This window comes from Cenococcum geophilum (assembly GCF_001692895.1).
Source record: "Cenococcum geophilum 1.58 unplaced genomic scaffold K441scaffold_66, whole genome shotgun sequence".
NCBI lineage: Eukaryota > Fungi > Ascomycota > Dothideomycetes > Gloniales > Gloniaceae > Cenococcum > Cenococcum geophilum.
The window spans coordinates 345,332-357,974 of NW_027137624.1; the positions used below are offsets into that span (position 1 = coordinate 345,332).

At 37.6% G+C, this 12,643-nt stretch overlaps 1 protein-coding gene across 1 annotated transcript; it reads left to right on the forward strand.

Annotated features, from left to right (window-relative positions):
• Positions 1-5,611: 5,611 nt before the first annotated feature.
• K441DRAFT_621037 (uncharacterized protein) lies at positions 5,612-6,472 on the forward strand (the record flags this gene model as incomplete). Its single annotated transcript, XM_067645955.1, has 2 exons — positions 5,612-5,716; positions 5,784-6,472. The coding sequence occupies 2 exons, from the start codon at positions 5,612-5,614 to the stop codon at positions 6,183-6,185; spliced, it is 507 nt and encodes a 168-aa protein (XP_067498032.1). The 3' UTR covers positions 6,186-6,472.
• Between the last annotated feature and the right edge of the window lie 6,171 nt (positions 6,473-12,643).

Genomic DNA, 12,643 nt, shown 5'->3' on the forward strand with positions numbered 1-12,643 from the left:
AGCGACGTCGCGCGATATCACCAGACTAAATAGGGACTTAAGGGTCATAGGGGACACAAGGGAGAAAACGCCCTATAGGAAGACCCTTATAGACAGCTACAGCAAGCTCAAAACTAGGACAATTAAGAATTAAACTTAACGCAGCAAATATAACATTCGCAGCCGACCTATAAAGGGCATATAGCCAACCAGTAAGATTAGGGGAAGAACCGGATCAATAACAGATTCAGACTTAGAAGCGCTAGTAGGAACACAAAATATAGGAATAAAAAGCTCTACATAAAATAAGTAGCGACTAGGGTGCAGTTACAAGAGACAGAAGTTCTAAATATCCTAAAGAAAGTAGAAATAGAAAAAGTAAGGAATAAAGGAGAGACAAAGGACCCTCGCCGGGGGTCCGCCACCTATCCATTATATAGTACAATTACGGCAATACAAACCACCGCCTCGTAAGGCCCCTACTAGACAGTCTAGACCTAAAGAAATACCATATCCTTGCTATACAAGAGCCATATTACAATACCTACACATAATCAACATACTGCCCCTAAGGATTCCAGCTCCTATATAAACCAAAAGCAGCTATACGCGTGTACTTCATAATCAGCAAGGCTATTAGCCTATCCTTATAGTTATAGCAGGCAGTTAACCTAAATATCGCAGTTATAATAATCCAGACATATAGGGGACCGGTATAAATTATTAATGTGTACAACCTAAGGGTAGAAAGGGTCCCATAAACAGAGAATATTATATCAGCAATAAGCTTACTAAAAACCGAAGGCCCAGAGTCTATCCTATTAGGAGACATAAACCTCCACCACCTGCAGTAAAGGGGTATCTATATTGCTGCTAATTAACAAGCAGAGTGCCTACTAAGAGCTATAGACATCTGGGGCCTTAAGCTGGCTACCCCCCTAGGAGCAATTATATGGCAACAAGGCACCACCAGAAGTACAATTAACCTCACATTTATAGACGAAGGCCTATACCAAAGACTCAAAAAATGCAACCCTAAAGAAGAATAGGCACTTACCTTAAACTATATCCCCATCCAAATACAGCTAGATCTAAATATTAAGGCGCAACTAAATAGCAAAAGGTACGCAATAAGGAAGCTCAAAATAGACAGTTTCCTTAATATAGTTAAACAATAACTTCAAGACCTAGAAGAAATCCACCCAATACCAAACAAGTAAGGCTTATTAGCCACCCCTAAGGAAATTAACTAAAGACTAGAAAGGATCTAGGCAGCAATTAAAAACGGGCTAAAAGAGCACTACCCAGTCTTAAAACCAGGCCCCTATACACAACACGCATGGTCCGCATAATACGCGGTTCTTATTACCAGCTAACGATAAGCAAGAAGGAAATACATAAGCAGCCATAACCCTAAAGACGAGAGACAATACAAAGACATAAGAAACTAGTTAAAGAATACCCTAAAAAAAAAAGCAAGAAATAACTAGAGACGGTTTATAAACGAGCACACTTCTAACCTAAGCCTCCCCCATAACAAGGGCCTTTAGGCTATAGCAAAATAGGCAAAGAAAAAGGTAGGGCGCCTAGTAGAAGACCCACACCTACTACCCCTACAAAGAGTAGGGGAAGCTTAGACTACTAATAACAACAATAAGAAGGCAAAGATCCTTATAGAAAGGTTCTTCCCCTAACCAGCTCCAGTAGACCTTAGTAACATTACGGGTAACACACCGGTAACTCGCCTACGGGTTAACAGCGATATAACAACAGAGGAAATAGCCAGAACTATTAGCCGCCTTTTAAATAATATAGTACTAGGACTAGATGGAATTCCAAATAAGGCCTTAAAAACCTATGGACCACTTATAGCACCTTAGCTTACAAATATAGCCAGAGCATACTTTGCTATAGGCTACTACCCGCGACTCGGAAGATCTATAACAACGGTTATCCTATAAAAAGAAGGCAAAGTAGATTACTTAATCCTAGGAAGCTACTGCCCTATTACCTTAGAAAACACCCTTAGCAAGATCTTAGAAAGGGTAATAGCGGACCACATAGCAAATATAGCTAAGGAACACGCCCTACTACCACAAAGTCAAATAGGGGCAAAAAAGAACCGCTCAACACTATTAGCACTTACGCTACTCGCTGCCACCATTAAATCTACATGGGCGATGCGAAGGGACTTTATAGTATTAATGCTTAGCTTAGATATCAGTGGAGCCTATAACAACATACCCCACAAGCGCCTCCTATATATCCTTAGGGCAAAGGGCTTCCCAGAATAAATTATACAATTTATTTAAGGGTTTATAGGCCAGAAAGAAATATTACTAGTCTTTAGCGGATACTAGAGCCCCCCCATTACAGTTGCAACAGGAATACTATAAGGATTACCCCTCTCGCCTATACTCTTCCTTTTCTTTATAAGCAACCTACTTAACTCCTTTAAAAAAGGGGCGACCTAGGGAATAGGCTTCGTTGACAACATAAACCTAATTATATACGGTCCAACAGCCGCAAAGAATTGCAGATTACTAGAGAAAGCCTATAACACCTATATAGAATGGGCAAGATAATATAGAGTCTAATTCTTACCAGAGAAATACCAGCTAATCCATTTTATAAGAAAACGTAACTAATCTGCAGATCTCCAGCATATAATCTATATTTAAGGCTTTAGGGGTTAACCAGTTTAAGGCCTAAGGGTATTAGGAGTATAGGTAAACAGTAAGCTCTAGTGGAGCGCATATGCGTCACAAGCAGCCCGTAAGGGCTAAGCACAGTATATTATAATGTCTAGGATCGTTAACTCTATATAGGGTCCATGCTTCCAGAGGTCACGCCTACTATACACAGTAGTTGTCCGGCCAACCATGACGTATAGATCTAGTATTTAGGCCATAGAAGAAACTGAGAAAGGCCCCCCTAAATCACTCCTTAAACTACTCCAAAAGGTCTAAATAGCCTACCTCTGGAGTATAACAGGCGGGTATAAGCGAACGGCTACAGCTCTGCTTAAGAAGGAAGCTAATATCCCCCCCCTATAATTATATATTAAAGCCGCTGCAATATAAAGGGTGTAAAGGGAGCGCAATTCTAATATTATAAAGTACATTAAGACACGCCTAAACAAACTATGGAGTAACCCTAGGGCGCCCTATAGGAGAGTAAACCAACAACCCCAAAGTAGGGAAGATATATTAGAGAAACAGGTAGAGAAAGCAAAAGAGGAATGGTGCCGCGCCAGGGCCCAGGCCCATATTAAGGAGGAGGAGAGACGCGTAAGAAACTAGTAAAGATAATAGTAAGAGAGAGAAAGGAGCTAAAGTAGAGCATAAAAGAGTACCGGGAAACCATCTACCGCAGCATAATACTAGTTAGACTAACACTGGAGAGGCGTATAGGAGTTGAAGGTACAGAGGCTGTCTTAGGCAAAAGGATCCTAAGCTATAGCATGGTTAACGCCATAGGGGGTAAATACCCAAGGGCTCTAAAAAGGCCTAACAAAGGCAGAAAATATAATGGCAACACTCTTAAGAATAGGAATAATAGGACTAAAAAATTGGCTCCACTAGGTGGGTATCCCAGTAGATAGCCTAAGATGCGAATATGGCTGGCTAAAACAGACACCAAAGCACGTAATACTGTTATGCCCCCTACGCACTAACTGAGAAATAATACTCTTAGTAGCTGGCACAGAGAACTATAATACACTGCTCTTAATATAAAAAGGTCTTAAGGCGGTTACCTAGTGGCTTATTAGCTAAAATGTACTAGACCAGTTCTGGGTTGTAAAGGAAATAGTAATAGAAGGCAAAGGGGCGAGGATTAGGCGCCCCCTAATGACTCTACAGTAGTAGAGTTAAGTTTACGATACTAGCGCGTCCGTAGGCTTATTACAGCAGCAGTGGTTCCCAAGGAGGTTAAAAAGTAAGGTAGTAGAGCACCATAGGTAACTTGTAGGCGCTCTGTAGGCAAGTCCCAAAAGGCGGGGAGATGGATTACGGGGTTTTCTCATTTTCTTAAATAGAGTTTTCTCCCCATATGTAAATAAGGAGTAGTCCGCGTGGGCCCAATAGGGATCCAAATCGGACGTTAAGCAATAAATAATTATTATTAAAGTAGATCTACTAATAATACAATATATAAGACGAAGCTTTATTCTCTTAAATAATAGTATTTAGGCAATTAACCTAGTACTTAATACTAAAAGAAATTAAAATTGGATGGAGAATAGTAGTAAGGTAGCGATATTAATTAATACTCCTCTTTTTTCAATTCTTTAAAAGATATTGTTCTTCTTAGTTATATAGAATTAAGGCCTTTTACCTAGTCTATTATAAAGCACAAGTTATTATATACTAGTAGTAAGCTACTAAGCTATATAAAGCTCTAGTTTAATTACTTTATTAATATTTTAAAACTTAATCTTTAAAGCCTTTTTCTTTAATATAGTCTTAAGTCTTTATATATAGCGGGGAGCCTTTTAATTATATAAGAACGCTATCTAAAATATAAACATTAAATTACCTTATTATTTACCTTCTCTTTAGCCAAACGCTAGAGCTTATATTTACCTCTTCTATAGCCTAAAATATCGCCGGTTTCATCGCTTTAGATAATAGCCTTCTAATTCTTAATCGTCTAATACTTATATCGTAAGGCGAACTATAGGCGAGCTTCCTTTATCTCTTATAAGAGGTAAGGCTTCCTTATAGGCTTTATCTTTTAATATTTATAGCGTTAAAGTAGCCGCACTTAGCGACAATATAGGTGTAGGACTTCTCTTTACTAAATTAATTAGTAGTAACTTTCTTAAGAATTCGCTATTTAAACTCGTAGGTAATTTTAACCTTTAATTTAGTATAAGGAGCGCTAATGATAATAATAATATTATTATTATTTGTTTTTAATTAATATCTAATACGGTCTCAATTAAGGTCTATATAGAAGAGTGCCGCTATATTAGGTATAAAAAACCTCTAAGGGAGATATAAGAGGTAACATAGTATATACCCGGCTAGATATTACCTATACTATATTAACGGGAGGAAAAATACCAATAGGTCGCTACTGCTCTAAGACTCTTATAAAGAAGTATCCTAATTGCCTATCTTATCCTATCTGGCTTTTAATACTATTCTTCTACTTAAATTAAAATTGCGGTAAAATTAATATTAATATACCTTGGTATTACGATACGCTCGGCTGCAGAAACCATATCGTACTAAGGAGTTTTGCCTATAGGTGGCAAAAGGCTGACGACGATGACGACGATGACGACGATTTATAATTGTCACCCAATTGCCACCCGGTCGATATTGCCACTATAGCCGGACGTCTTTTCATCCGGCATTTGATAGGACGCGTGGCTTCTATAGGTCTAGCTCAGGATGCATCGCTTTTTTAGGTCTAGAGGTAGCTCAGCATCGACCAGTAAGAACTTCCAATCTCAGCGGCCTCTTGGTGATGACGTGAAAACAGACTATGTCGGAGGCTGATTAGCCCGCATGCCAAGGTAGAGGCGTATATATAAATGTATAGGTATGAGAACATAGTCAAATTATTGTCAGTTCATTTCCATTTTAAAATCTGTTATAGCACGTCCGTTCAGTTAACCAAGATGAGTGAAAGCAACATTCCCCTTCCTTCGCCCGGTGCAACTGGCGTCACGCCGGACGGGACCGCAACCGCGACCTGCTATTGTGGAGCCGTGCAACTCTCTTTTGTAAGTCCATCGTTAGAACATTCCCGAATATAGAAATTTCTTACGCTTAAGCTTACGTTTCGGACAGCCCATAGAGGGTGAAGACTTGGTCACTTCTTTCGTCTGCAATTGCAGCGATTGCCACAAAATCACCGCGTCGATGTTCGCTTCAAACTTCACCATCAACGACAAAAGTCTCAAGCACCTTCGCGGGGAAGACAAACTAACCAGATTCGCGCAAAGTCGGACCATTGCCACGGGCAGCGTCATGGAGAACAGCTTTTGTTCCGTCTGCGGCTCCTTGATGTACAGGAGAAGCAGTAGGTTTCCGGGGCAGAGCATCTTGAGGATCGGGACCGTGGATGACTTCAACCTGCATGAGACGAAACTGAAACCGAAACTCGAGCAATTCACCAAGCACAGAGTGAGTTGGTTTAAGGGGGTGCCGGGTGTAGAGAGGCTGAAGCAGACGACAGCTGGGGGTTTCTAAGGTTATGACAAGAGCCGTGATCAGAGCAAATGGCCACCTTCGAGCGAATAGAAATCTGACAATTGTAAAAAAGTGAGATCAGGGTAGGCAAAAATCCAATCAATCCTTATCGATACGATACGCGAGATCATATCATATTATATCATATTAATTGATTTTTTTTAATCCGCTACTAAATAAGCGAGTAATTGTAGCTAAAATATTAACTACAAGGGGGCTACCTAAGCGGGTTGCTTGCGCTCCCTAGCGCTAACGTTGCTTTAGCTATATACAGCGTACTATAAATCTATAGAAGCCACTAGAATAGCTAGAAAATATAAAATAATAGGAAAAGACCCTTATATCTTATATCCTAAAAATGCCGAATCTTATTTGCCGGAACAATGGCCATTATCCACTACTAATTCAATACCCTATTCTTCGAGATTTAGGCACCTGGCTCTCCTACTATAAGCGTAATATTACTTATTCCCTCTCTTAATACGCTAGTTAAAACCACTAAAGAATTGGTGCCTCTCTGGGTATACCTTACAGAACTATATTAAATTCTCTTTATAATCTATAGACTCCTTATAAATAGAGAGGAAGGAAGCCGAATATTAATACACTAACACGACAGCGCCTTATCGCGCGTACTATGCTTAATCGCTTCTATTAAAGGAAGCTATTTAAAGAGATTGTAATTCTAGAGGGAGTTTCTACCCGTAAGCGATCCTTATACAAAGCTTTTAAAAAGGAGAGCTTTTAAAAAGGAGGGCTATTTTCGGCGTGTTGCTATAGAGAAGCCCCTTATTACACCTAAATAATAAAAGGCTTAGCTAAAATAGGCCTATTCTTATCTAGAATGGACTCTTAAAATATAGGTAGTAGTAATTTAGATAGATAATGCTTCTTTTTAAACTATTAGAGGCTAGATCTTTATTACTAGATATATAAAGGAGAAATATAATATTAATTACTATATCCCTAAATTTAGGGTGTATTTAAGCTAGATAATTTATAGTAATATCTCCTATAAAAATAAGAGGCCTTTAGTTATTTTTAAAAGGAACTAGTTAACTAAGCTTAGCTATAAGAGGAAGATAATAAATAGCGACGTCTACTGGACATATATATGCCCTAATATTAAGGCTTTTATATAGTAATTATAGCAAATACTATAACACTAGCCTATTTTTATAGAGGATAATGCCTTAATTTACTTAGTAAAAAATAAAATAGAGACCACGCATTAGGAAATGGAGGTTCCTTTACGGGTAAGGCGCGCTCACTTTCTTACTCTAGTTTGGCTAAGACCTAACCTCAACCTTGACCATAAAAGGCCTTCTCCCTCGCTGCTTTTGCCCTTATGCTCTATCTCCTCTTTTCTTTCCCGCTACCGTGCCACCTTGGACTCTAGCTGTCAGCCGTAAGGCATTTTCCATCCCCTTAGCGTCTATGTAGGTGCTCTACCCCTTCCCTAATCTCCGTATGTTTTATACTAACGATTACCTAGCGCTATAACTCTTTGGCCCTTTCTATAAGACATATTTATACTCTCTTCTGGTGTTAACGCATGCTTTAGTCCTACCATATTCCTCCTTTCTTCCTCTCCTCTTTCCTCTCCTCCTGCCTACGTTTCCTACCGATTAGTGCACTGGAATGACATTTCCGTTTATCCTCTTCTTTACCTCCGCCTCTAGCAGTGTCTTAGACGTAACTATAATGTGCGACTTAATTCCTATCGGAATAGATATGAATGGCTATACCGAGAACCGCCTAGTAATGGATTATATAGGTTATAGCTACTGCGAGCTGCGGGACGCGTTAGGTAGTGTCGCATTATAGCGTTACAATAAAGGCGAAGCTGGACGCTAAAGTGGGTCCTTAGCGAAACCATAGGTTAATGCTAGTTACTTAGCTTGGTTAAAGCTGCGCCACTAGAAGCTAGAAGCCCTCGCCCTTTTTAGCGCCTTTTTAACCTAGACCTAGACCTTACTCTTCCCTAATAATTAGAGAATTGCATTGCGATTAGAGAAGCCGCTGGGCTTTAGTTTAATTTAGCCCCCTATTTAGTTAAGGAGGCACGGGTTATATAGAAATATCCTTTATATAGACCTGAGACTTATAAGGCGGAATCTGAGGGTAAATGGCCTATTTAGTAGTATAGCCTGGCTTCTGGTGGAGCTAGTGTTATAATCTTACTTTTGGCTAACGAATACTGGAGAAAAATTCGCGTATTTGATCTCCTAACGGAGATAGACTTTATACGGTGGCTGCATTAGCTGAAAGGATGCAGTGAGATGGATACGGGCGTAATTGCCTAATCTACTCGCGCTATCTGCCCCCTTATATTGTTTGTAATATCCGGCTGTAGGCAAGGATAAAAGCGAGGCTTTTGCATATATTTGGGAGGTTAAGTAGCGGCTGTAGGCTCCGTAGAGTGTAACTAAGGAAGTTTCTTGGATTTAGGGGAGAGATTTAAGGATGCCCTTATTACTCGGAGTGTCTTTTAATGCTTATAGTAGAATTACGGCACGCCCCTTACCTATTTAACCCTAGGAACCATAGTCTTGTAGAAGATCTAGCACGGAAGATCTAGTTTGCTAGTATAATTAGGTTAGAAAACGGACGCGTTAGCGCTAGCTCTAACTTTAAGGAATAAGGGTAAAGGTACTTCGCTACTAACCTCCTTAATAAGGAGGCTTAGTGCGATGCCCCTGTTAGAGGCTAAATGTGCTAGCTTAGTTAGTTAGGTCTTAATTACAGTTTCCTAATAGGCGTTGATCTTGTGATAGAGTTTAAGCCCGTGTAAACCTTTATATATTGCGAACGGTAATTGCTAACGGAGCGTAGATTATACGTTTTAATTCGCTATTAAGTTAGTAGGGTTATTTTAGTGTAGATGCTGCGGATATAAGCTAGTGGCGAAGAGGGGACTAGCGTAGACTTAAAAGCCTAGCGTAACCCGTCCTTTAGGGCTATTAGAAAGGTATAAGGCAATAATAATTCTAATAATAATAGCGGTAATAATAGTGGTATCTTCTTAACCCCTCTGTTTTAATTTATAAATTTTACTTAATAATATTAATTTCTATACTATACCCCCTAAAAAACTGAAGGCTTTTTAGTATTATATAATTACGGCTTCTAAGGTAAATGTGAGTAATATACTTAAAAAGAGGATGAAAAAGGGGAGAGTACCTCGCTTCCCTTTAAGAGATAATTCTATAAAATATTTGGCCTGGTTGCGCTTAGGTAAGTTATTCTATATTACCTTTTTTAAACATTCCACCTAATAAGGCACCCATAGATCCTAAGGCTTTTAACGAGTATAAAGATATTTATAAGAATATAAGTAACAGTTAAGACGCTAGAGGAAGCAATTAAGGTAATTTAGTAATTATTCCCTCCTTTTTCTAATAACTATAAATATGTTTAACGGGCAGTAGCGAATTTAATATTTATTAAAGATAATATAGCTGACCTAGACTTAGAACCCGAAGCCGAAGGGGATAAAGCTAGTAATACTAATAATAAAGCTAATAAAGTTGGCGATTAACTAGCACCTTATGGGTTAGGTATGCACTTCCCCCCTATATAATGGCCTTATTTAATAATTATTAGGTGGCGGAAATAACCGTAGTAATAAGGACGACGAGGATAAGGAGTTACCTTCTTTAGAGGAGCTAGAAGATCTCTTTAGCGTATCTACGTATAACTATCTTAAACCTATAGTAGAAGACGTTAATGAAATAAATAGCCTAGCTAAGGGAATTAATATTGCGACTGTCCCTTAGGCTATATAGAAGTTAGAGACCTACGTGGTAACTAACTAAAACTCCTTAATAGCCAATGATATAGATAATATTGGTAAGTTATAGATATTAAAAATATCGTTACTATAACCTAATAACTATAATATATAGATAATCCGCTTATTAGGGAGGGTAATTATAAGAAAGGGAATACAAGAGGCGAATTATCCTTTATATTAAAGAAGCGGAAGCTTAAGCGGGATAATGTTACTAATTATAATTCTAATAACCCTGCTAAAGAAAGTAGTGGGGATAGCGAGGGTGGTAATAATCCGCGTCCCTAGAAGCAATAAAGGCTACCCACTTATTACGAAGACTTATCTTTTAGCCCCTTTATACCTAACCTTAACTCTTAATACCTATAAGTTGACTAACAAGCGGTATCTACTCCGCGGCCCGCTAGCCCTTCGCTTTAGGAGCCTACCTTTCTCCACAGCTCTAAACCGCCGCATAATAAGGCTAGCAATTGTATTTATAATAAGGACAAGGACGGTAATAGTAGTGGCGCCGCTAATAACTAGAGCGACGTTTTAAACTTAAAGCCTGCTGTAAAGCGTTATACCCGGACTAAAAAAGATAAAATTAATAAAGTAAGCTTGGATGATAAATGGGAGATTAACAATATTCTAGGGGAAAGAATAACTAAGTTAGGGCGCAAATATAAGGTGGCTTAGAAGCCTACCTAGGTTTATAAGAGCGGGCTTTTAAATTCTAAAGATGCCCTTAAGTCTTACTAAAGACGCGTTTAATAAGCTAAAGCTAGATTATTATAGGTGTACTCTTTTTCTAAAGTTGCGGAAATAAAGGGCAGAGTTGCTATATAGAAGGGATGGGGCTAGTAGCTTAGGCGTATTTTTATGTTTTAGTTGGTCCCGCGGAAATAGGAAGCTGGGGTTTATATTTAGTGGTCTAATTATTTAAGTACATTTTCTTAACGCGGTGTTACTGTATGTAGCTATTTTTATCTAAATTTTACTACTAACTTATTTGTATTATGTATATCTAATTAAAACAGAGCCTTATAAGTTGTAAGACCTATTATATTACTAAGCATTATAGTACCTATTCGTTTATATTACGAATCCTCTCTTTTACCATTAATATACTTAAAAGAATTCGTTAAATTATAAACTTCTCTATACTTAAGATGTGCCAATCTACTAAGATTACCGTTAAATATAAAAAGTGCTAGAAGAGACTAAGATATTCCTTAAAGATGAATCGCATCGTACCCTACCCTAGCGCTATTGTATAAGGTGGGTAAGCGTATCCTAACCTAATACCTATAATATAAAGTATAGCGCAGTTTAGGAGCTCGCTAGTAACCGGAGATTATTTAGCATGTCCTAAATAAAGGATAGTTAGTATATTACACTATATAGAAGGATAGTAAGACTAATAGACTTATAAAGTATAAAACTTACCTTTATTAACGCTAATAACGCCTAAGAAATAGGTAAGGTATAAATCTAGACAGAAAAGCCTTTAGATTTTTAAGCTAAAGATAAGATTTCGTAAACGTTAAAAGGAAAGCCTTAAGAGTGTGGAGGAAATGCCGTAGCGCTGTTACTAGGGATGGATTCTATAAACCTACGAATAAGTTTAGATAGTTAAAATTCCTAGTTTTATAAATATACCTTGCTTATCTATTTCTTTAATAACGTTATCTATATAGTTATATTTACCGTTCTAATAGCCTCCAATAATAACTCTAAAGGCCCCTAGGGACTTTAATTTAGGAAATATTCCTTATTTATAACGATCTTCTATATTATTATTAGAAAGCTTATAAAAGGTAATATAATATATTAAGATATAATAACAAGCCGATCTAAAGGCAAAAATTTTATTCTTTTAAGGCGTGCTTAGATATAGAGCTTGGGCTCAAACGGAATATAAAGCGAGAAGAGGAGACCTATTAATTAATAAACTAGCAAAGTTAATTAGCTTTACGTTTAAATGTTTATTTAAGAGAATATTATAGCATAAAATATTACTGTGTATAATATATCTGGAGTAAATATATTTAAGAACATCCGTAAGCTATAAAATCTAACACATTTATAAAATTTAATTAATGTTGTTACTTCTATTCTAAAAAAACCCGTAAAGCTGGCCGTTTAGAGCGCATTCTAGACGTATTACTATGCGGTTATCCTTCCAGAAAAGTTCGCTGCTATAGTATTATAAGAGTCTATTATGTTAACCGAGTCTCTTATAGATCTCCTTTTTAACTTTAATAAAGCGTTAAGAATTCGCGTTATTTAGAGCTTTAATAACCTTGTTTTAAAGTTTATCGCGATATATAGTGCCCGAAATTCCCTAGCCGATAAGATTCTTATAGCTGTAGCTAGGGGGTGGCACTACGATAAGGTCTATGAGTGTTAAAGTAGTAAAGGGCTTTAAAGAGGTGGAAAAATCCCGGTATTTAGCTGACTAATCTATTATTTACCCTAGATTTTAGACGCTATTCTTGGATAAGATTAGTCTTTATGGCAGATACACCCTAGGTCCTCTGTTTAAGCTATACTAAGTCTTATTTATTTTAAACCTCGTCTTAAAAAAATAACGACGAAAATGTTTTACAGGACTCTATATTCCTTAATAGTCTATATAAAATTTTCTAATTATTTCCGTACACCTATAAAACATTCCTTTATA